The sequence below is a fragment of the Cyanistes caeruleus genome, chromosome 29 (assembly GCF_971803275.1).
Source record: "Cyanistes caeruleus chromosome 29, bCyaCae1.hap1.1, whole genome shotgun sequence".
Classification (NCBI taxonomy): Eukaryota; Metazoa; Chordata; class Aves; order Passeriformes; family Paridae; genus Cyanistes; species Cyanistes caeruleus.
The window spans coordinates 3,966,445-3,991,430 of NC_141729.1; the positions used below are offsets into that span (position 1 = coordinate 3,966,445).

The window sequence follows — 24,986 nt, forward strand, 5'->3', positions numbered from 1 at the left end:
AAAAGCTTTTCCTGCACAAGATTTCCTTCGGATTTTGGGGGTTTCAGGGGTGACACAGCCCCAGGAACCCAAAATGAGGGTGAGGAAGGAAAGATCCAATCCCAAAATTTGATGGGAATCAATTCCTGGGCTTTTATCCCACTCCTTTCCCCAGCATCCCTCATCTCTTCCCACAGGGAATTCCGGATGGGATCATTTGGAGTTAACCCCTTAAACGTTTTCCTCCATTTTTATCCCTTTTTTTTTTTTGTGATCCCGAACCGCCCCCGGGGCCTTTTCCCGTGGGAATGGAGCGGGATCACCCCGTTTTCCATGGAATTAAAGCTCCTTTTCCCCCTGGCAGTGTCCCCGGCCGCCGAACGGCTCCGGTACATCCTGGGGGAGGACGATGAGCCCCCCAATCCCACGCTTTTCACCGAGATGGACACGCTGCAGCACGACGGCGACGAGATGGAGTGGAAGGAATCTGCCAGGTGAGCACTGGGATCTGGGAATGCTCCAGGGGGAAAAAAATCCCATCCCAAAAATCCCATCCCAAAATATCCCCAAGTGGAAACGGGATCAGGGAATGAGCATTGGGATCTGGGAATGGGATCAGGGAATGAGCACTGGGATCTGGGAATGCTCCAGGGGGAAAATAATCCCATCCCAAAATATCCCCAATGGAAACAGGATCAGGCAATGAGCATTGGGATCTGGGAATGCAAAATCCCATCCCAAAAATCCCCATCCCAAAATATCCCCAAGTGGAAATGGGATCAGGGAACGAGCATTGTTTGTAATGGGGTTAAAAAAGGACATTCCCAAATCAGGGAAATGTGGGAAAAATGGGATTTTGGAGGGGAAGTGGAAATGGAATATCAGGGAATGAGCATCGATTTTAATGACATTTAAAAGGGACATTCCCGAATCGGGGAAATGTGGGAAAAATGGGATTTTAGGGCATCCTGAGGATGAGCCGGAAGATTTCCCTGCTTATCCCGAATTTCCTCAATCCCAAAGCCGGAGCTTTTCCCCTTCCCAGTCCCCAGAGCCCTGCAGGAAGCACTGGGAGGGTGAAAAAAATGGGAAACTGGAGAATTCCAGCCGGAAAATGGGAATAAAGAACATTTTCCCAGGATTTTTTCCCCCCTCCACACTTTTCCTGGCCTGGCCAAGAGTGAAACTTTTCCCTGTGGATGCCCATCCCAAATTTTGGGTGAAATTTGGGAAGCTCCTCAGGATCCTCCTGCTTCCAATCCCCGCTCCGACTCTGCAGTGTCCTGTTGGGAAAATCTTTAATTTTCCATAAATCCCTGTTTATTCCCGCTCTCCCACTCTTTGGGAAAAGCTTGGAAGGCAAAAAAACTTCCACGTTTGCATTGGGATTTTCAATCATTTTTCATCAGGGAGGGCTGGAGGTGGAGATTCCCAAATTTCTCCTGATTTTTCAAGTCCCAATTCCCGCTCTCCGGCCGGGTTGAGCCTCCTCATCCTCAGGATCCATTAGATGGGGAAAAATGGGAATTTTTACAGGATCACGGAGGTTTCCCGAGTCCCCAGTTTCCGTTCTCCAGCCAGGCTGGGACTCTTCCCATAAAAAAAATGGGAATTCGGGATGCTGGGAGCAGCAGGGAGGTGGGAATCCTCGCCGAAAGAACCCTGGGATGCCCTGGAATCGTGCCTTGCTCCCGAATAACCCAAATTCCTGGGGAAAAGGGGGCAGAAAAGGAGAGGAAAAGCGGCGTAATCGGATTTTGGGAGCGCGGCGCTTGGCGGGAGCCGCCGCGGGAAGCTCGAATTCCATCCCCGGGAAAGCTGGAGGGTTGGAGGGAAGGATTCTCCGGAGGAATCCGGGAATGCGGGATGGGCGCCAGGGCCCAGCCTTGTGCTTCGGGGTTTTGCTGGAGCATTCCTGGTGCTCCCGGATAAATTTTTGGGAGTTTTTGGTTTTTTTTTTTTTTTAGTGGGGACAGCTGAGGTTTTGTGTTTGCAGCAGCTGATCCCATCCTGGTCTTTCCCCTGAATTCCTCGGAATTCCGGGGCCATCAGCTGTTCCTAAAATCCCTTCTCCTCCTCTGTGCTCCCGGCTGGGGCAGCAGGAGCCCAGATCCAGCTCAGATGGGTCAGGTCAAACTCCAGGAAAGAAAATCCATGGAAGAAAACAGATTTTTTTTCCTCCCCCAAAAAAAACCCCAAGAGCTGGAGTCCCAGCCCCGTTCCCAGGGATTTGGGAGGAATCACCCACCCCATTCCGGAAGTTTCTCTGCAAGTTGTAAAATCAAGGAAGGGCCGAATTCCCAGGGTTTGGATGGAGTCAATTGGGATTTGAATTCCAGGGTGGGGTCTGGGAATTCCTGAGGAATTCTGGGAATTCCCAGGACACCGGGAATGCTCTGGGATCTGCAGGCTCCATGCCAAAACCCCCCAAACCTCTCTGGAGCGATTTGAGGAGGGACAAACCCTTGGGCTTGGGTTTCCTGGTGGTTCTGGGACGTTTTCCTCCACTCCACAATTCCCAAATCCCACAGGACCAATTTGAAATCCACGGATTTCCTCCCCTCCGCAATCCTGGAGGAGGAACGACTCCCCCAGATTCCCCCTCCCCACCCTGCACAACGAGCGAGAACCTCGTGGGACGGATTCATCCAAGCTTTCGGATCAATCCCCAGGAAAATCCATTCCCCCGCACATTCCGGGTCCATCCCGCTCTCCCTTCCAGGTGGATCAAGTTCGAGGAGAAGGTGGAGGAAGGCGGCGAGAGGTGGAGCAAACCCCACGTGTCCACCTTGTCCCTGCACAGCCTCTTCGAGCTGCGGACGTGTCTCCAGACGGGAACGGTGCTCCTGGACCTGGATGGATACTCCTTGCCCCAAATCATCGGTAGGAACCCCCGGAGGATTTTTCCTCTCCCCCCGGCGTCACAAAACGCTGGGAATTGGATTTAAACTCATTTTGTTTGCTCTGTATCCCGGATTTCTCTGGGAATCAGCAAAGGGAGGAGTTGGGAGCCATCAGCTGCTTCCAGAAATGGTTGGGTTGAGGTTTTGGGGGGGTCGCTGCTAAAGGAGCAGATTTTGGGGAGGTGTCACCTCTGGGTCCCCATGGCTGGGGGCTTGCAGATGATGTCATCGAGGAGCAGATTGAGGACAGGCTGCCCAAGGAGCAGATTTTGGGGGTTTTTGGGGGGTTTTGGGGAGGTGTTGGGGGTCATCTCTGGGTCCCCATGGCTGGGGGCTTGCAGATGATTCATGGAGGAGCAGATCAAGGATGGGCTGCTCAAGGAGCAGATTTTGGGGTTTTGGAGGGTTTTGGGGGGTTTTGGGGGTTTGTGGTTTTTGGGTTTTTGGGATGTCACCCCAGGGTCCCCATGGCCACCTGTTGCAGACGATGTCATCGAGAAGCAGATGCTCAAGGAGCAGATTTTGGGGGGTTTTTTGGGGTTTTTGTGGTTTTTTAGGGATTTTGGGAGGTCTCCCCAGGGTCCCCACAGCCACGTGTTGCAGATGATGTCATCGAGAAGCAGATTGAGTATGGGCTGTTCAAGGAGCAGATTTTGGGGGTAGTTTTTGGGATTTTTGGGGGGTTTTTGGGGGGTTTTTGGGGGTTTGGGAGCTCACCCCAACAACGGCCGCGTGTTGCAGACGATGTCATCGAGAAGCAGATCGAGGACGGGCTGCTGAAGCCGGAGCTGCGGGAGAAGCTCAGCTACGTCCTCCTGCGCAAGCACCGCCACCAGACCAAGAAACCCATCCACCGCTCCCTGGCCGACATCGGCAAATCCGTGTCCTCCAACACGGGTCAGTGCCAGGGGTCTGGGGGGGAAGCCTCGGGAGAGGGGAAGGAGGAGCGCGGGGTTTGGGACACCCCCCTGAGTTTGTTGTGGGGAAGGACCCCAAAATTGCGGCCTGGGGGGTTTAGGGGTGACCGGGGGACAAGGAGGTGTTTGGGACACGGAGAGCGGCGTGTGAGGGGAGAGTTATGGGAGGGACAACGTCACAGTTGGGTGACAACGTTGTGATGACGTCGTTGTGTGAGGGACCGGATCGCGGTGTGATGGCAATGGCCGCGTGTGGTGACATCATTGTGTGGTGATGTCATTGTGCGGTGACATCGTTGTGCAGTGACATTGTTGTGTGGTGACATTGTTGTGTGGTGACATTGTTGTGTGGTGACATCATTGTGTGGTGACATCATTGGGTGATGACGTCACTGTGAGGGACACGTTCATTGTGTGATGACATCACTGTGATGGCATAATTGTGTGATGACATCATTGTGATGATGTCACAGTAGGGACAACGACACCATGTGATGACATCGCTGTGGTGACATCACTGTTGGGACTGTGATGCTGTGCAGTGACATTGGCGCTGTGTGATGACATCACAGTGGGGACAGTGGCACCGTCTGATGACATCACAGTGGGGACAATGACTCCATGTGATGACATCATAGTAGGGACAATGACACCATGTGATGACATCATAGGGGGGACAATGACACCATGTGATGACATCATAGTGGGGACAATACTGTGTGTGATGACAGCGTCACTGTGTGATGATGTCACAGTGGGGACAATGAGTGTGTGATGACATCACAGCGGGGACAATGACACCATGTGATGACATCACAGTGGGGACAATGGCACAATGTGATGACATCACAGTGGGGACAATGGCACCGTGTGATGACATCACAGTGGGGACAATGGCACCATGTGATGACATCACAATGGGGACAATGGCACCATGTGGTGACATCACAGTGGGGACAAATGGCACCGTGTGATGACATCACAATGGGGACAATGGCACCATGTGATGACATCACAGTGGGGACAATGAGTGTGCGATGACAGCATCGCCAGGCGATGACGTCACGGCGCGATGACATCACGCCAGCACAATGGCGCAGTGCGGTGGCCGTGGCTCGGCGCGGGGGTTTCCTGGCGCGGCCACCACAGACAAATCCGGTCTGGTCCCGGCTGATCCCGCCTTTTCCCAGCCCTTACAAAAGGGGATTTGGTTCTTTTCCCGATTATTCGCCCGGGTTTAGCGGGAGGTCACTCGGTGGAGCCCCGGATTTGCCGCGCTCCGGCTGCTCCCGGACACAGCGGCTCCTGAATTTTCTTTCCCTGATGTTCTCCACAGGATCCTGCCCCGACATTCCCAATGGATCCTGCCCCGATATTCCCAATGAATGGGATCCTACTCTGGCATTCCCAGTGGGATCCTGCCCCGACATTCCCAATGGATCCTGCCCCGACATTCCCAGTGGGATCCTGCCCCGATATTCCCAATCAATGGGATCCTACTCTGGCATTCCCACTGGGATCCTGCCCCGACATTCCCAATGGGATCCTGCCCCGATATTCCCACTGGGATCTTTCCCCGACATTCCCACTGGGATCTTTCCCCGACATTCCCAGTGGGATCCCGCTCCAGGTCTCACAGCCCCTCTCTCTCCCCCAGCCCGCAGCCCCGTGCGGGGCCCGGCCGCCGGCGCCGCCTTCCACCGCTCCACCGAGGACCTGCGGATGCGGCAGAGCGCCAGCTATGGCCGCCTGCGTGAGTGGAGGACGCCAGCCGCCCCGGAACTTCCCTGGGAAACCAAATTCCCTGGAAACCAAATTCCCTGGAAACCAAATTCCCTGGGACACCAAATTCCCTGGAAACCAAATTCCCTGGGAAACCAAATTCCCTGGAAACCAAATCCTCCGGAAAACCAAACTCCCTGGGAAACCAAATTCCCCCGAAAACCAAACCCCCAGTGCCAGAGCAGGAGGTTGAAACGAGGTCCCACCACGGAATTTGGTGGAGCTCAGGATCCTCAGGGCGGAGGAAGAAATTCCCTGAAATCTTTGGGGAGGGAAGGAAGGGCGCTTGGAAGAGGGAGGGAATCCCGAAAGGTCGCTTGGCTGGGAGGGGACAGGCGGGAAATCCCATCCGAACCTGGGGCTTGGTCTGCGTGGCTGAGACGGGAAACGCTCCCGTCGGTGGAGTTCTGGGATCATCAGGGAACACCAGCACCACCAAAGCGTCCCCAAGCGCCACATCCGGACGGTTTCCGGAACCTTCCAGGGATGGGGGCTCCATGCCAGCCTCTCCAGCCTTTCGGAGGAGTTTTCCCTAATTCCCAGCGTTTCAGCCCCAAATGCCACAGACAATATTTTATTCTCCCCACCGGGATTGCTCCTGGCTCCAGCGGTGGCTTCTCCTCACCTTCCCTCCCTTCCCTCCTCCAGGTCACGCCCAGAGCCGGAGCATGAACGACATCTCGGACACGCCGAGCACTGACCAGGTACCCATCCCAAAACCCCAAAATCCCCAAATCCCGCTGGGAGGAGCGTCCCGACGCCATTCCTGCTGGGCTCTGGGGTTGTTGGGCTCCTCGGCGCGGTCGATATCCGTACAAATTCCTAATTAGGGGAATTAACGGCTGTATGGATCCATGGCCATGGGGGGCTTTTCCTTCTGGGAATGCTTTCAGGGATTGAGGGATGGGACGGATCCAGCGGGATTTTGTCCCTTTCCCATCCCAGAATCTTTTTTTGGGAATTGTTGGTTCCTTGTACGAGCTTTGCTTTGTTTCTGTTCGTGATTTCACCGTGAACAAAGGGCAGGATCGCCGACCCTGTGGGATTTTAGGGAATGGGATAACAAATTCCTTTGGGATTTTAGGGAATGGGATAACAAATTCCTTTGGGATTTTAGGGAATGGGATAACAACTTCTTCTGGGTTTTTAGGGAATGGGATGGGGCAACGACTTCCTTTGGGTTTTTAGGGAATGGGATGGGATAACAAATTCCTTTGGGTTTTTAGGGAATGGGATGGGATAACAAATTCCTTTGGGATTTTCAGGGAATGGAATAACCTTTGGGATTTTAGGGAATGGGATGGGATAACAAATTCCTTTGGGTTTTTAGGGAATGGGATGGGATAACAACTTCCTTTGGGATTTTCAGGGAATGGGATAACCTTTGGGATTTTAGGGAGCAGGATGGGATAACCTGCTTTTCCCCCAGGATGTCCTCGCTGGGTTTACCGGGGGTGAAGCACTTTAGGACAACACACAATAAATAATATTTTACTTCCCTGGATTTCATGGACGGAAATCCACCTCCTGCTGGGAGCCAGGGGACAGGGACAGCACAGAGCTTTCCAGGCCACCTCCCGAAGCGAATCCACCCCGCTGCCCGCTCAGGAACCCCAAATATCCCCTCCAGCAATGGGGTTCGGAGGGTTAATCCCAAAATATGCAAAGCATTTAGGTTTAATCGCCCTATTAGGCCCACTACAAAGGGACTTTTTAAGTGTTACACGAAGCTTAGTGGCCACTGGTAACTCCTGCTCTTATTCCAGCCGCGCTGGAGGAGTTGTTTTATTATTATGATTTTTTTTTTTGATTTTTTTTTTTTTTTTTTTTGAGTTTTTCCATTTGGGTTTAAAAGATTAGGACGGGGAGAGGCGGCTGCCCGGCTCACATGCCTCCCCTCACGCTGCCATATAGATTATCATAACTCCCTGCCCGGCTGGGTATTGAACCCTTTTAGGCTCGGAATGAAAAGAGCTGCGGGGGAGAAGAGACCTGGGGAATAAATCCATGGATGAGGTTTTGCTGCTCCCGTTTTTGTTTGTTCCAGCTCCCGGAACGGGGCTGGGGAGGAACGAGGTGTGAAAATCTGTGAAGTTCAGGGCTTAAAGGGGTTTCTGTGCCACGAAGGGGCTGCAAATAAACTCCAGAAATATTCCTGGATGCTGGATCCGGCATCCCTGGGCTTTGAATCAGGTTTTCCACGGGGAGTTTTGCTGGTGGAGAACCCAGGAGAGCAAAACCAAACGTTGCTGGAGCCCTGGGGGTGCAGTTTAGAGCCAGTCTCGGTTCTAGCCTCATTGCTGAAGAAATTTGGCTTTGTGAATTTTTTCCTGGCTGATTCCCGGGTGTGGCTCCTCAATCCCCATCTCTGCGAGTCCTGGGACAACCAGAGGTGAAATCTTTGAGATTTTCCCACCCAGAGGCTTCAACTTCGGTGGGGAAAAAAAGGGGGAAAAGCCAAATTTCGGTGTCCACTCCCTCCCTCCCTCCCTCTCGTCTTCCCCAACAGCTGAAGAACAAGTTCATCAAGAAGATCCCCAAGGACGCCGAGGCCTCCAACGTGCTGGTGGGAGAGGTGGAGTTCCTGGAGAAACCCTTCGTGGCCTTCGTCAGGCTGCTCCAGGCCACGATGCTGGGGGGGGTGACGGAGGTCCCCGTCCCCACCAGGTGGGCGCCGTGCCCCGGTGGGGCCGAGCGGTCTGGTGGCACCAGAGCTCCGAGGTGGCCAAACGCGGCAACTTTCCAATTCCCCAGGTTCCTCTTCATCCTCCTGGGTCCGGCGGGAAAAGCCAAATCCTACAACGAGATCGGCAGGGCCATCGCCACTCTGATGGTGGACGATGTGAGTAGAGGCCACCTCAACTCCAGCCCTCGTTTGGCTCAAAACCAAGCAAAAAAAAAATCAATTTCCAACCTCTCACCCCAAAAATTGAGATTTAAACCCCCGGGAGTGGAGGCCATGGCCAGGCTGACCCTGCCCTGTGTCCACCCCCAGCTCTTCAGCGATGTTGCCTACAAAGCTCGGGACAGGGAGGACCTGATCGCCGGCATCGATGAGTTCCTGGACGAGGTCATCGTCCTCCCGCCCGGCGAGTGGGACCCCAACATTCGGATTGAGCCCCCCAAGAAAGTGCCCTCAGCTGAGAAGAGGTGGGTGAGGACCACGGGGCTGGACCCATTTCTGGGGGGGCTTCATGCCTGGAAAAAACCCCTCCAGAAGTCCCAGAAATGCTGGATTTGCAGCAGGTTTTGTTCCCAGGTCGGCTCAGAGCCGCTTTCACTCCCCTGGAACAACTTTTAGTGAGAGCTGACCCTGCCCAGGGCAGGAGTTGAGCTGGATGATCCTTGAGGTCCCTCCCAACCCATCCCATGACTCCTGGGGTTGGGTCAGCTCTGGATCTGTCCAAATTCAGCCCAAAACCCAAACTCGGCGCAGGCTCGGAGCTGCACCACGGCCGCGGTGCCCGCGCCGGGGCTGGGCGGTGCCGATCCGGCGGTGCCGATCTGGCGGTGCCGATCCGGCGGTGCCGATCCGGCGGTGCCGATCCGAGGCGGTGCCGGTGTCCCGCAGGAAGTCGGTGTTCTCGCTGAACGAGGTGGGGCAGATGAACGGCGCGGCCGGCGGGGCGGGCGCCGGGGGCGGCGGCGGCGGCAGCGACGATGGGGAGATGCCCGAAGTCCACGAGATTGGGGAGGAGCTGGCCTGGACCGGCAGGTGAGCGAGGAGACACCCCCAAAAAACCTCCAGAGGCTGCTGGGATCCATCGACGTCTCCCACGGGCTCATCCTGGGGAAGGGAGGGGTGGAATCCTGGTGGGAACGGGATTTTGCCAGCACCGGATCTATTTATGAGTCCATATATCAAATTATATTTATGTATCAATATTTGTACATCTCCCAGATGGCCAGAGGGGCCGGATCCCTGCATCCCTGCATCTCTGCATCCCTGCATCCCTGCATCCCTGCATCCCTGGGAGTGTCCAGGGCCTGGGACAGTGGGAGGTGTGGGATGGAATGGGATGGGATTTAAGGTCCTTCCCAATCCAGACCACTCCAGGATTCCACGGCTCTGTTCTGGTGGAAGTCACCGGCTCCCCGGCGGTGTCTCCGCAGGTTTTGTGGTGGCCTCTACCTGGATATCAAGAGGAAGCTGCCCTGGTTCCCGAGCGACTTCTACGAAGGTTTCCATATCCAGTCCATCTCCGCCATCCTCTTCATCTACCTGGGCTGCATCACCAACGCCATCACCTTCGGGGGGCTGCTGGGGGATGCCACCGACAACTACCAGGTGTGGCCTGGCGTGTCACCGGCTTGGGGACGAGCAGGGATGGGATGGGACCTGGGATGGGACCTGGGATGGGATCTGGGATGGGACCCGGGATGGGATGGGATGGATTTTACTTGTCCCATGCCAAGCTTCTGGAGGTGGACATTCACGGCCAGGTGGGACTGGCAGCCCTGGGATCCCTCCATGGAGCAATGGGACACGGTCCCAACCCAAGGTTCCTCACCCCCATCTCCATCAGGGGATCCGTGGGGCACCCCTAACTCTGCTCTGTCCCCAGGGGGTCATGGAGAGCTTCCTGGGCACGGCCATGGCCGGCTCCATGTTCTGCCTCTTCGCCGGCCAGCCCCTCATCATCCTCAGCAGCACCGGCCCCATCCTCATCTTCGAGAAGCTGCTCTTCGACTTCAGCAAGTGAGTGCTGGGCCACGCCAGGGGGGTGGGACGCGTCCCCCAGCCCTCGGCCGCTCTCACAGGGCCGCGTGTCCCCTCCTCCAGAGGCAACGGCATCGACTACATGGAATTCCGCCTGTGGATCGGGCTGCACTCGGCCCTGCAGTGCCTTATCCTGGTGGCCACCGACGCCAGCTTCATTATAAAGTACATCACGCGCTTCACCGAGGAGGGCTTCTCCACCCTCATCAGCTTCATCTTCATCTACGACGCCATCAAGAAGATGATCGGGGCCTTCAAGTACTACCCCATCAACTCCGACTTCAAGCCCGACTACGTCACCATGTACAAGTGCGAGTGCGTCGCCCCCGACCCAGGTGAGTTCATCCCGGGGCCAGGTGGGTTCGTCCAGGAGCCGGGGGTGGGAGGGTCCTGGCGCGGATGAATCCCACGGGATCGCTGGCCCAGGATGCGGGAGGAGGCAGCTGCCTGGGCTGGAGAGACCTCGTCCTCATCGTCCTCCTCGGAGCGGGTTTGGGAGATGGAGGAAGAGCCTTGTCCCCCTCCTTGGATGAAGGACTGGGAGTTTCCTGGGACACGGCGGATGGAGAGTCGGGATCTCAGCCTGGAGCAGCCACAGTTGGACGGATAAGAAAGAAATATGGAAGAAAAACAATAAAAAAAGGACATTTCAGGTGGTTCCAGCCTGCTGCTGATGGAAACTGAATCTCCAGGAAATGCCTGGAGTGGTTCTGTGTTCTCCAGTGCCTGGGACACCCTGGGATGTCCCAGCCGGGGGTGGAAACCTCCATGGACTGTTTTTTCTCCTCTTTTTCCGCTCCTTTTCCAAAAGGAGAGGCCATCAGGCTCTGGGCAGATGGTCCTTCCATGGTTTTGCCCTTGGAGAGACGTCCTGGATGATCCCAGATCCGAATTGTGGAGCTCGGACGCTCCTGGGAGGGAGTGGAGACGGCTTCGGGCTCACAGCAGTGACCACCTGCTCTCCCAGGAGCTGAATTCGTGCCAAAAAAACTAAATTGTGGGGAGCACCAGCTGCAGCCAGAGGAGACTGACAGTGGATGAAGGTCACGGTGGATGAAGATGATGATGGATGAAGGTGATAATGGATGAAGGTGAAGGTGGATGAAGATGATGGATGAAGGTGGATGAAGGTGAAGGTGGATGAAGGTCACGGTGGATGAAGATGATGGGGGATGAAGATGATGGATGAAGGTGATGATGGATGAAGGTGAAGGTGGATGAAGATGATGGGTGAAGGTGGATGAAGGTCACAGTGGATGAAGGTCACAGTGGATGAAGGTCACAGTGGATGAAGATGATAGATGAAGATGAAGGTGAAGGTGGATGAAGTTCACGGTGGATAAAGATGATGGGGGATGAAGGTCACAGTGGATGAAGGTGGATGAAGGTGATGATGGATGAAGGTGAAGGTGGATGAAAGTCACGGTGGATGAAGATGATGGATGAAGGTAAAGGTGGATGAAGTTCATGGTGGATGAAGGTGATGATGGATGAAGGTGAATGTGGATGAAGGTCACAGTGGATGAAGATGATGATGGATGAAGGTCACGGTGGATGAAGGTGATGGGGGATGAAGGTGATGGAGGATGAAGGCAATGATGGATGAAGGTGAAGGTGGATGAAGGTCATGGTGAAGTTCTGCCCATCTCCTTCCTTCAAGAAAAGCATCCAAGACCCTCCACCCATCGCATTCCCAACACATCAGCCATTCCAAGGAGCGCTCTCACCCGACGGGAATCGCAGCGATTTGGTTTAATTTCGCCTTTTTCCTCAATTCCTGCTCACCCACCCTGCCGTGAGCACCACAATCCCACCGGGACCCAGAGCACCACCTGCAGCCAACCCAACTCTTCCCAAGCTGAGCCCCCAAACCCCTCCCAGAGCCAAGACGGATTCCCCAGAGCTGGAATTCCCAAAAGGAACCGCGAGCACCCTCCGGGATCCAGCCGGCAGCTCCGGCAGGAGGAGCCTTCAGCCTCCAGGGAGGTCTCCCCCTTCTCCAAGCCCCCATCCCGAGCAAACCCCGAGCAGCCCAGCGGCATCCGCACCCCAATTCCCCATCCCGCTCCTCGCCCTGGCTGCCCAAGGCAGCGGTGTCCACGCCGGATTTAAAATTCCTCTAGAAATGATGTTTATTTCCCCCCTCCATCCTTATTTTATTTTTATTTTTAATTCCCTTTTTTTTTCCATCCCTGCTGATTTTTGATTATTATAACTGATTTGTCCCATATTTGTCTCTGCTGCACACATCAATTGGGGCTGATTTCAATCTCAAGTGAGTATCGCCTTCTAAATATTAAAATTATTTTAATATTTGATACTCTCCCCCCAACGGGGGGGTTCCTTTGTTATTTTTTTTTTTCCCCCATGTATTTGACTTTTCTCTCTCTCTAAAAAGGTTTGTGTAGAGCCCTTAGGGCTCCTCTCTTTAATCCCACCGGTGCCGTGCCGCCCTTTAAAGGCGTAAAAAAATCCCAAAATAGGGTTTGTGGAAAAAGAAAAGGTTGTGGAGGAGAAAAATGAGAATAAAATTGACGTTTTTAGGGCTGGGTTTGTTCCCGGCAGCCCCGGGGGCTCTGCCCTAACCCGGCTTCTCCTTCGTTAATCCGCCGGGGACGGAGGCGGCGGCCGAAATTCCCGCTCGGCGAAGAGGATGAAGAGCGGGGCGGTCCCGGAATTCCTGAATTCCCTCTTTTAGGGGCACCCCGAGGGAAGCCGGGGGCGCTCCCGGAGCTGCGGAGCCGCGTCACCCGAAGAGCCGAGGAGGAGAAGGCGCCGGGGGCTCAAAAAGACGGAATTTTGCGCTGATGACACCAAAACACCCCCAAAACGATTTTTTTTTTTTAAAAAAAAAATTAATAATGATTTTAAAAAGGCAAATTGGGATTGATTTGGGTGCCAGCTCTTTAATCAAAAAAACCCAAAAAAACCCCAGGAAGCTCCTAAAAAATCCCCTCTGGCACTGGACAGCCCCGGAGGGAGAAATCGCCGCGGGAGCCGCCGCATCCTCCCCGGCAACGCGGGATTAATCAGGGAGAAGTCGCTGTGGGGTTAAAAAAAGGGGGATTTCCCCCCAAAATCTCGGGATGCCGATCCCTGCCGGGCTCAGCCGGCGTGAACGCCCAAAAATGCCGGGTTTAGCCCCAGAACCTCTCAATAACCGAATCCTTTCCCGCAGCCAACGCGACCTTGTTCGATGCTTCAGCTCCAGTGGCACCGAACACCACTAACGTTTCTCTGGTAAGAAACGGGATCTGCTCGTCCCAGCGGGAAATTCGGGATCGGGGAGGGCGAATCCGAGGGATTTCCGCGGGATGGGGCAGCTCCAAGTGAGGGAAACTCAAATTTGGGCCGGTTCAGGTTCCCAGCAGGGCTCAGCAGCGCCAAATCCACGCTTTTTCTCCCCAAATTTGTATCAGCATTGTGGTTTTGGGTATCCCAGTGGCAGCAGTTCTGGAAATTCACCTTTCTTTGCATGCTGAAATGGCTCAAATTGCTCTTTTTTGGGGGGTTTGGCCAGGAAATTTCAGCTCAAAACGCTGATTTTGCTCAATTCAGTTGTAAAATCCCCCTTTTCTTGCACAATGCAATCCTCAAAGTAGAAAATTTGGGGGCTTGGAAAGGAAATTTCCCTTTCTTTCCATGCTGCGCCTTAAAAACACCAATTTTGCTCAATTTGAGCAGCAACTCCCCCTTTTCCTGCACACCACAGTGATTTCAGATTTCGCTAATTTTGCTTTTTTTTCGGGGTTTCTCGCCAGTCCAATGCTATCAACCTCACAGCTCTGGACTGGACCCAGCTGAGTAAGAAGGAATGTCTGAAATACGGCGGCAGCTTAGTGGGAAAATCCTGCAAATTCGTGCCCGACCTGGCCCTCATGTCCTTCATCCTCTTCTTTGGCACCTACTCCATGACCCTGACCCTGAAAAAATTCAAATTCAGCCGCTATTTCCCCACCAAGGTAAGGAAAGAACCAGGTTCTGCCGAGCCCTTTGCTGAAAATGAGGGAAAATGGGAGTTTTTTGGGTGGAGGCAAAGAACTGAAGGAAAATAAATCCCTGTTTTTAGGAGGTTTTGGTCAAAATTGGGATCTTCCCCGAGGTTTTAGTTCCCGATTTTTGGGATTCTGTGAGGCTTTGGATGGCAGCCTCCTCTCTGAACTGGTGTTGGGTTGATGGGAGGATGATTGAAGGGTGGGTAATTAATGGTGGATAATTAATGGTGGATAATTAATGGGTAAGAACTGGGTGGGATGATGGATGAGGAATGGGTGGGATGATCCCATCCACAGGGACGTGGTCACCAGCCCAGAGCCCGATGGACATCAGTGACCAGGGGTGTCCAGGGGTCCCCATCGGGGGCGGGGTTAATTAATGTGCTCGTTAACGATGGAAACGAAGGGGTGAAGGGCACCCTCGGGAGGTTTGCAGGTGACACCAAGGGACAATCCCGAAGGATGGAGACATCCAGAGGGACCTGGACAAGCTCCAGGGGATCTCGTGGGGTTTGGCCATGCCAGGGATGGGTCCAGGCTGAGGATGAAGGGATGGAGAGAGATTTTGGGGTGGCTGAGGGGCTGGACGTGACCCCAAAGGTGCCCTGGGCTGACCCCCAGCTCCGGGGGGATTCTGCCCCCCTCGGCCCCGCTCAGGTGAGACCGCACCTGGAGGATGTGGAGCTGCTGGAGAGAGCCCAGAGGAACTGGAGCCCCTCTGGAGCCGGGCTGGGAGAGCTGGGAATGTTCCCCTGGAGAAGGGGAAGGATCCAGGGAGAGCTCAGAGCCCCTTGCAGGGCCTGAAGGGGTTCCAGGAGAGCTGGGAATGTTCCCCTGGAGAAGGGAGGGATCCAAGGAGAGCTTCCAGCACATTCCAGGGCCTAATTCCCCTTCCCAACCCCGTTAATTCCCTTCCCACCCCATTAATTCCCTTCCCACCCCATTAATTCCCTTCCCACCCCATTAATTGCCCTTCCCAACCCCACTAATTCCCTTCCAACCCCATTAATTCCCTTCCCACCCCATTAATTGCCCGTTCCAACCCCGTTAATTGCCCTTTCCAAGCCCGTTTCCCTGTCTTGCCTCCAGGTCAGGGCTTTCATTGCTGATTTTTCCAATGTCTTCTCCATCCTGCTCTTCTGTGGAGTGGACGCCTGTTTCGGACTGGACACCCCCAAACTCCACATCCCCAGTATCATCAAGGTTCGGCCTCCTCTCCTCTCCCACGCTCTTTTTCCAGCTCCTCATCCGGTCTTTTTTGGGAATATCACAGCTCCAGGACCTTCTGAAAAGCTTCATGGTCTTTTCTAACAATATTCTAATTTTCTGACTTTTTTTGTTGTTCTTTTTCTTCCCTTTTTTTGTTTTTTCTCCCTTTTTTTGTCGTTTTTTCTCCCTTTTTTGTAATTTTACTCCCTTTTTTTTGTTTCCCCTTCTTTTCCTGGTTTCCCCTTCTTTTCCTGGTTTCCCCTCCCTTTTTTATTTTGTTTTCCCTCCTCTTTTTATTGTTTTTCCCCTTTTTTCCCTATTTTTTTTCCATTTATTTTTGTTTCCCTCTCTATTTTGTTGTTTTTTCTCCCTATTTTTGTTTTCCCTCATTTTTTTTTATCGTTTTCCTCCCTTTTTTGCCACTTTTCCTCCCTATTTTTCCGTTTCCCCTCCCTTTTTTCTCTCTCTCCCCCTCTCTCCTGGCAGCTCCGTAAGCTCATTAGCGATTTCTCTATCTTTATGTCCATACTAATGTTTGTGGGGCTGGATGTGCTTTTCGGACTCAACACCCCAAAGCTCCAAGTGCCTACTGATTTCAAGGTAAAAAAACAAAAAAATTCATAAAATCCCGTTCAGGAAGGATTTCTCCTCCCCCATCCAGGGGGTGACATGGGGAACCCAATGGGGACCCCAATGATTCCAGTGAGGAACCCAATGAAGATCCCAATGGGGACCCCAAAGAGGAACCCAATGGGGAACCCAATGGGGACCCCAATGATTCCAATGAGGAACCCAATGAAGATCCCAATGGGAAACCCAATGAAGATCTCCATGAGGATCCCAATGGGGAACCCAATAAAGAACCCAATGGGGAACCCAGTGAGGGTCCCAATAAGGATCCCGATGGGGACCCCAATGAAGAACCCAATAGGGAACCCAATGAGGACCCCAATGAAGAACCCAATGGGGAGCCCAATGAGGAACCCAACAAAGATCCCAATGGGGATCCCAATGGGGAACCCAATGAAGATCCCAATGAAGATCCCAATGGGGAACCCAATGAGGATCCCAATGGGGAACCCAAAGAGGAACCCAATGAGGAATCCAATGGGGAACCCAAAGGGGAACCCAATGAAGATCCCCATGAGGATCCCAGTGGGGAACCCAATAAAGAACCCGATGAGGATCCCAATGGGGAACCCAATGAGGAACCCAAAGAAGATCCCAATGAGGATTTGGGGATGGTTTGGGGTGCATGGATCCGGAATGGGGCGTTGAGGCTGTCCCCAAACACCAACCCTTGGGTGTTCCCAATCCGTGCCGTGTCCCCGAGGTTCCGACCCCGTTCCTGAGGTTCTGACCCCGTTGTCCTCCCCAGCCCACCCGCGTGGACCGGGGCTGGTTCGTGTTTCCCTTTGGGAAGAACCCGTGGTGGGTGTACCTGGCCAGCGCCCTGCCCGCCCTGCTCGTCACCATCCTCATCTTCATGGACCAGCAGATCACGGCCGTCATCGTCAACAGGAAGGAGCACAAGCTGAGGGTGAGAGCCCTGGGGATCCCCCACAGCACCCCAGGATCTCCCCAGAGCACCCAGGGCACCCCAGAATCCCCCCAGGGCACCCCAGGATCCCCCCACAGCACCCAGGTTTGGGGTGGGGTTGGGGGCTGGCTCTGGCCTCGGCCAGCTGTGGGTCTGGGGTGCTGGATGGCCTGGGGGGTGATGTTCTGTGCAGAGGGGTGACGCGAGCAGATATGGGGTGACACCAGGTGCCCCACGTCCATGTGGGGACATCACAGCGACACCGGCTGCCCCAAGGGCGTTCGGGGTGCACCGAGGCCCTGCCAGAGGCCTCGGGGGTGCCTGGGGGGGCTCCCCACAACGCAGGACCCCCCCGAACCGGCTGTGCTGTGTTGCAGAAGGCAGCCGGGTACCACCTGGACCTCTTCTGGGTGGGCATCCTGATGGCCGTGTGCTCCTTCATGGGGCTGCCCTGGTACGTGGCCGCCACCGTCATCTCCATCGCCCACATCGACAGCCTCAAGATGGAGACGGAGACCAGCGCCCCGGGGGAGCAGCCCCAGTTCCTGGGGGTCAGGTGAGTCCTGGGGGGGCTCAGGTGGGGGTCCTGGAGCTGGGGGGACATCCCTGTGCTGGGGACACCCGGGACAGTGAGGGATTGTCCCACTCTGCTCTGGTGGGGGGCGGCCTCAGCTCAAAACTCAGCCGGTTTTGGGTGACGCAATGTAAAAAAGATAATAAATTATGGGAGTGTCCAAAGGAGGGACAGGAGGGTGGGGAAGGGTCTGAGGGGACACACGAGGAGTGGCTGAGGGAACTCGGGGTGCTCAGCTGGAGAAGCTGAGGGAGACTGATCCCAGTTCCAGCTTCCTTGGGAGGGGGAGAGGAGGGACGGACCCTGAGCTCTGTGACAGGACCCAGGGAGCGGCTGGAGCCAGGCCAGGGCAGGCTCAGGCGGGATTTTGGGAAAGGTTCTTCCCCCAGAGGGTTCCAGCACTGCCCAGGGAACGGCCCCGGCCCCAAGGCTGGGGTTTTGGGGTCGGATCCATGATCCCAGTGGATCAATCCCATTCCCACTCGTGACTCTGCGGTTCCTCGGGGCTGATCCTGCTCCTGTCCCGCTCCAGGGAGCAGAGGGTGACCGGCATCATCGTCTTCGTGCTGACGGGGATCTCGGTTTTCCTGGCTCCTATTCTGAAGGTAAAACATTCCCGTTCCTCGTCCCTGCAGAGGTCTGGGGACACGGGGACAAAACAGCTGGATCCAGCTGTGTGTCCTTGTGACCTCCAGCGCTGGGCCCTGGCCCTGGGGAGGAGCTGCTGCCTTCTCCATGGTCAGGGCTGTGGTTTTTCCCCGTTTCCAGTACATTCCCATGCCGGTGCTCTACGGGGTTTTCCTCTACATGGGCGTGGCGTCGCTGAACGGCATCCAGGTGAGTGTCCTTCCTCCTCCTCCTCATCCTCCTCCTCCTCCTCGCTGGTCAGATTGTCCCACACTGGCTCAAAAAGGACTTTTATTCCAAAATTTCCACGCATGGGACGGCAGATACCCAAAACCCTCCAAGAAACACCAAAAATCTGAAAATTCCCCGTTTGGGGGGAATAAAAGAGGATTTTCCTGGGGTTGGGCTGGGGGTTAACCCCAGGCCTTCCTCCCCTGACAGTTTTGGGATCAGTTCGATCTCTTCCTCTATTTTGGGGACTAAAAGAGGGTTTTTCTGTGGGGTTGGGCTGGGGATTAACCCCAGGGATTCCTCCCCTGGCAGTTTTGGGATCGCTGCAAGCTCTTCCTGATGCCGGCCAAGCACCAGCCCGACTACGTGTTCCTGCGGCACGTCCCGCTGCGCCGCATCCACCTCTTCACCCTGGTGCAGATCATCTGCCTGGCTGTGCTCTGGATCCTCAAATCCACCGTGGCCGCCATCATCTTCCCCGTCATGGTAATCCCATCCTCGATCCAAAGGGTTTTTTGGGATTTAATGGAGTTTTTGGTGTGGTCCTACCATGGTCGCCATCATCTTCACAGTCATGGCAATCCCATCCTCAATCCAGAGGGGTTTTTTGGGATTTAATGGAGTTTTTGGCATGGTTCTACCACGGCTTCCATAATCTTCTCCATCATGGTGATCCCATCCTTGCTCCAGAGCGTTTTTTTGGGATTTAATGGAGTTTTTGGTGAGGTCCCACCATGGCTTCTATCATCTTCTCCGTCATGGTGATCCCATCCTCAATCCAAAGCAGTTTCTTGGGATTTAATGGAGTTTTTGGCACGGTCCCATCATCATCTTCCCCGTCATGGTAATCCCATCCTTGATCCAGAGGGGTTTTTTGGGATTTAATGGAGTTTTTGGTGAGGTCCCACCATGGCTTCCATCATCTTCCCCATCATGGTGATCCCATCCTCGCTCCAAAGGGGTTTTTTTTGGGATTTAAGGGATTTTTGGCTTGGTGGTCACCAGATCTTGGGTTCGATGCTCTTGGACCTGTCCCCTGTCAGATCCTGGCCCTGATCCTGGTGAGGCGGCTCCTGGATTTCGTCTTCTCCCAGCACGACCTGGCCTGGATCGACAACATCATCCCCGAGAAGGAGAAGAAGAAGGAGGACGACAAGAAGAAGAAGAAGAAAGGCAACAAAGGCGACAGCAGCAGCGATGAGGAGGTGGGCAGGGGGTCACCGGGGGGCTCCCGAGGACGGTGAGGACACCCCAGATTTGGGGAGGGAAAACTCCCACCGGAACCTCCGGGTTTGGGATGAAGGTCTTGGATTCCTGGAGCTGTTCCAGGATTGAATGAGGGGCTCAAGGGCTGGCAGGAGGCTCCAGGGAATGTCCCAAAAGCCGTAAAATCAGGGCAAAAGGAAGGAAATCCTTGGGGAGAAGAGGCCGAGTTCCCCGGTTTGGGGCAAGGCACCCATCCCTCAAAGCCTCCACGCAACTCCTGCCCGGGGATTTGGGAAGAGGAAGGCAAAGCCTCCTCCTCCTCCTCCTCCAGAGGTTTTGGGTCGATTTGGGAGCTCCAGGAGGTCTCAGAGCCCCGCCAGGCGCTGCCTTCACCAGGAATTTCCCCGTTTCTTCCCCAGTTCCCACCTCCCTCAGTCATTAAGATCCCCATGGAGCCCCTGCCCGCGCAGCCCCGAAACGGGGGCCCCCATTGCCTCAGCCGTAAGTAACGAGCCCAGGAGCCTCCTCCTAACCCCTCCCGTGGGCTCCGCTCGGCACTAACCCCGCTGGATCCCCCCGGATCCCTCCTGGATCCCCCCGGATCCCTCCTGGATCACCCGGGAAAATCCAGGAGGGCGGAGACGCGGGAGCTCCGCTCATCCCAAGGCTTGGGGATCGCCAAGATTTCCTTCAAAAAAAAAACAAATCCAAGACTCTCTGGGGTTTTCTTCACCCTGAGCTGGTGGTGATGGGGGTTTGTGAAAAATATCCGGGTTTGGGATGGTTTGGAGCCCCCAAAAGCTTCTCGTGGTGGAGTTTTCTGGCTGGGGAAGAGCAGATTCGGCTCCGCCCTCACCAAAAATCCTGGGAATAAATTTGGGGGATGAGGGGAGGATCATTCCAGGCTGCTCCTGCCACCCAGAAAGTTGGGATCAGAGATTCTGGTCCCAAAAAAAGATGGGATTGGTGATTTTGGCTCCAGGAAAGGTGGGATCGGTGATTTTGGCTCCAGGAAAGGTGGGATCAGTGATTTTGGCTCCAGGAAAGATGGGATTGGTGATTTTGGTCCCAAGAAAGGTGATTTTGGTCCCAGGAAAGGTGGGATCGATGACTCTGGTTCCAGAAAAGACTGGATCGGTGATTTTGGCCCCAGAAAAGTTGGAATTGGTGATTTTTTCCCCAGGAAAGGTGGGAACGATGATTCTGGTCCCAGGAAAGTTGGGATCAGTGATTTTTGCCCCAGGAAATTTGAGATCGGTGATTTTTGCCCCAGGAAATTTGGGATCGGTGATTTTTGCCCCAGGACACAGCGGGGATTGGGGGACCTGGGGGGTTTTTTTGGGGTCACCTGGGGAGTTTCTCAGCTCCGTGTCCCCCCAGGAAAGAGGGCCTCCACCTGGAGCTTTGCGTTCTGACTCCTCCCCGAACGGTTCCGACATGGATCGCAGGTAACCGGGAGGGGAAAAACTTTGGGATCCACCATCAATTCCCAAATATCCGGGCGGATTTTCCCAGCATCCCTCTGGATTTGGGGCGGTTTTGTTGTCCCCGCTGTGGGGTTGGAGCTATAAAAGTTCATTTTTTATAGGGAAATTATATTAAAAAAATATTTGGGAAAATAGTGGAATTTGTTTTCAGTGACAGCCACTTTTCAGGAACCTGAATCCTGAGATTTTGGGAATATCCAGCAGGAAAATAGATGGAAAATATACAGAAAATATATAGAAAATATATGAAAAATATATATGAAAATATATAGAAAATATATGGAAAATGGAGAAAAATATATAGAAAATATATAGAAAATTTACAGAAAATCTATGAAAAATACGTATTAAAAATATATGAAAAAATAGATGGAAAATATATTAAAAATATATAGAAAATGTAGGAAAAATACATATAAAAGATACACTAAAAATAGATGGAAAATATGTAAAAAATACATATTTTATATGTATTTTTAATATTTTATTTTTATATAATATTTTATATCTTATTTTAATTTTTATTTTTTATTTATATGTATTTTAATATTAATTTACATATTAAAATATACAGAAAATGCATGAAAAATATATATAAAAATATATTAAAATATAAAAATATAAAAATATATTAAAAAAATATATGAAAAACAGATGGAAAATATACAAAGAAAACATATAAAAATATATGAAAAAATAGATGGAAAATAGATGAAAATGTACAAAAAATACATATAAAAATACATTAAAAAATAGATGGGAAATATGTAAAATATACAGAAAATACATGAAAAATACATATAAAAATACATTAAAAAATATATGAAAAATAGATGAAAATATATAGAAAATACATGAAAGATATATATAAAAATACATTAAAATATATGAAAAATAGATGAAAATATATAGAAAATATGCAAAAAATACATATAAAAATATATGAAAAAATAGATGAAAATATATAGAAAATACATGAAAAATATATATAAAAATACATTAAAAATATATGAAAAACATATGAAAATATATAGAAAATATACAAAAAATACATATAAAATATATGAAAAAATAGATGGAAAACAGATAAAAATAAACAGAAAATACATATAAAAAATACAAAAAAGATGGAAAAAAAGATGGAAAAAAATGAAAAAAGGCACAAAAAGCTCAAAATCTTCACAGCACCAACACCCCCAGGGGCGGGTTTGGGGTGGGGGCCACCACCCCGACTTCTCACCCTGCTCTCCCCTGCTCACCCCCCCAGTATCACCCTCCACCTGAAGATCTCGTGCCCGTCGTCTCCCGCCTTTAACTACACCCGAAACCCCATCTGTGCCGTGCCCCAGGTGAAGATCGAGATGGAATCCGACTACGACGACACCGACACGGAAAAAGCTCCCCGGGACATGGGCAGTGAGACCACGCTATAGCCCCCCCGCGGCGCTCCCCGCTCGCTTTAATTTATATATATATATAAAAATATATATATATAAATTCATATCTATGAATTCATATATATATATGTAAAGGAAATTGGGTTTATTTCTCTCTGCCGGACGCGGGAGGCCCCGGCGGTCCCCCCGGCGCTCGCGGGAGATTTTTAGGGCGAGGCGCTGTGGAATTCCCGCTGTTCCCGTCGGGAAAAGGAATCGCCGCTGGCGGCGGAACGGGGATGGGGAGGAGGAATCGGTGATTTCGGTCCAGGAAAGGCAAAATTGGTGATTTTGGTCCAGGAAAGGCAAAATTGGTGATTTTGGTCCTGGAAATGTGGGATTGGTGAGTTTGGTTCCAGGAAAGATGGGATTGGTGATTTTGGTTCCAGAAAGGCGAAATTGGTGATTTTGGTCCTGGAAAGGTGGAATTGATGATTTTGGCCCTGCTCTGGCAGGGAGCGGCAGCAGGGCTGGAGGAACCTGGCTCCACTGGGATGAGGAGGAGGAGGAGGAGGAGGAAGCACCTGGGATAGGGATGAAGAGGAGGAAGCTCCCAGGATGAGGATGAGGAGGAGGCACAGCAGGATGGGGATGGGGATGAAGAGGAGGCACAGCAGGATGGGGATGAGGAAGAGGAGGCACAGCAGGATGGGGATGAGGAAGAGGAGGCACAGCAGGATGAGGATGAAGAGCAGGCACAGCAGGATTGCAGAGGAGCCGGGGCAGGAAGGGAAGGAGCAGCAGCTCAGGGTGAAGGGTTTTGCCACTCGAGGGCAAGAGCCGGGCAGGGAACGGGGCCTTGGCTCCTGCAGGGAGTCAGGAACGGCTCCTGAGGGAACTGGGAACGCTTTCCGATGGAATCCAGGCTGGTTTCCGCAGGGAAACGGGAACAGTGGCTGCAGAGAAGCCGTTTGGTCGCGATCCCACATCCTCACCCATCACCTCTGCCAGGCCCAGGAACAGCCCCATCCCTTCTCCAGCCCTTCTCTCCCTGCGGGAATCCCCTGGCTGCAGGAATCCAAGGATTCTCTCTGCAGGAATCCAGGGATTCTCCCTGCAGGAATCCAGGGATTCTCTCTGGGGGAATCCAGGGATTCTCCCTGCAGGAATCCAGGGATTCTCCCTGGGGGAATCCAGGGATTCTCTCTGCAGGAATCCAGGGATTCTCCCTGCGGGAATCCAGGGATTCTCCCTGCAGGAATCCAGGGATTCTCCCTGCAGGGATCCAGGGATTCTCCCTGCAGGGATCCAGGGATTCTCCCTGCAGGAATCCAGGGATTCTCCCTGCGGGAATCCAGGGATTCTCTCTGCAGGAATCCAGGGATTCTCCCTGGGGGAATCCAGGGATTCTCTCTGCGGGAATCCAGGGATTCTCTCTGGGGGAATCCAGGGATTCTCCCTGGCTCTGCTCTGCTCCCACTCCATTCTCTCACTCCCGGCCATTCCCAGCACTGGGAGCAGGAGGGGAGAGCAGCCCCCAGTGCTCCCAGTGCTCCCAGTGCTCCCAGTTCCAGCAGCAGCTCCTCCCGGTGTCCAGCAGCGTTTTGGGGTCCCCAGGGGGGGAAGGAGCAGGTGGGGATCCAGGCTTTTCTCCCCAGCATTCCCGAGGATTTAAAGGAATTCCCGTGGTTTGGGGAATTCCCAAAGCTCCCCTCAAATCCATTGTTTTTCCCTCATTTTTTCCTGGATGAATCCTTGAATCTTTTCCCTCCCCGAGCGCCCCAGGCCCTTCCTGTGAGCAGAACCCCGACACTCGCACCAGCAGCACTTCTGGGACACCAGTTACTGCAAACTGGGACAAACTGGGACACCAGTTACACTGACTGGGACAAACTGGGACACCAGTTAGACACTGACTGGGACACCAGTTACACTGACTGGGACACCAGTTACACTGACTGGGACACCAGTTACACTGGAAACTGGGACACCAGTTACACTGACTGGGACACCAGTTACTCTGACTGGGACACCAGTTACACTGACTGGGACAAACTGGGACACCAGTTACACTGGAAACTGGGACACCAGTTACACTGCAAACTGGGACAAACTGGGACACCAGTTACACTGACTGGGACACCAGTTAGACATTCACTGGGACACCAGTTACACACTGGAACACCAGTGACCACTGCAAACTGGGACACCAGTTACATACTGGGACACCAGTTAGACACTCACTGGGACACCAGTTACATACTGGGACACCAGTTAGACACACACTGGGACACCAGTTAGACACACACTGGGACACCAGTTACACACTGGGACACCAGTTAGACACTGACTGGGACACCAGTGACCCTCACTGGGACACCAGTTAACTGACTGGGACACCAGTTACATACTGGGACAGCAGTGCCCACCGCAGACCGCT

The 24,986-nt window shown here is 53.1% G+C and overlaps 1 protein-coding gene across 1 annotated transcript in view; it reads left to right on the top strand.

Moving 5' to 3' along the window:
• Nucleotides 1–22,610, top strand: part of SLC4A5 (solute carrier family 4 member 5) — a 29,958-nt gene extending 7,348 nt beyond the window's left edge. Inside the window, exons 4-26 of the mRNA XM_086865436.1 lie at nt 344–473; nt 2,702–2,862; nt 3,624–3,779; nt 5,457–5,552; nt 6,230–6,285; nt 8,091–8,248; nt 8,336–8,423; nt 8,577–8,731; nt 9,153–9,296; nt 9,695–9,869; nt 10,147–10,280; nt 10,365–10,636; nt 13,480–13,541; nt 14,063–14,263; nt 15,386–15,499; nt 16,884–17,045; nt 17,423–17,601; nt 18,152–18,224; nt 18,388–18,456; nt 18,790–18,963; nt 19,521–19,682; nt 21,064–21,131; nt 22,438–22,610. Of these exons, the coding sequence (XP_086721562.1) occupies nt 344–473; nt 2,702–2,862; nt 3,624–3,779; nt 5,457–5,552; nt 6,230–6,285; nt 8,091–8,248; nt 8,336–8,423; nt 8,577–8,731; nt 9,153–9,296; nt 9,695–9,869; nt 10,147–10,280; nt 10,365–10,636; nt 13,480–13,541; nt 14,063–14,263; nt 15,386–15,499; nt 16,884–17,045; nt 17,423–17,601; nt 18,152–18,224; nt 18,388–18,456; nt 18,790–18,963; nt 19,521–19,682; nt 21,064–21,131; nt 22,438–22,603 (3,155 nt within the window). The 3' untranslated portion in view covers nt 22,604–22,610. The remainder of the gene's footprint in view (nt 1–343; nt 474–2,701; nt 2,863–3,623; nt 3,780–5,456; nt 5,553–6,229; nt 6,286–8,090; nt 8,249–8,335; nt 8,424–8,576; nt 8,732–9,152; nt 9,297–9,694; nt 9,870–10,146; nt 10,281–10,364; nt 10,637–13,479; nt 13,542–14,062; nt 14,264–15,385; nt 15,500–16,883; nt 17,046–17,422; nt 17,602–18,151; nt 18,225–18,387; nt 18,457–18,789; nt 18,964–19,520; nt 19,683–21,063; nt 21,132–22,437) is intronic.
• Nucleotides 22,611–24,986: the final 2,376 nt, after the last annotated feature.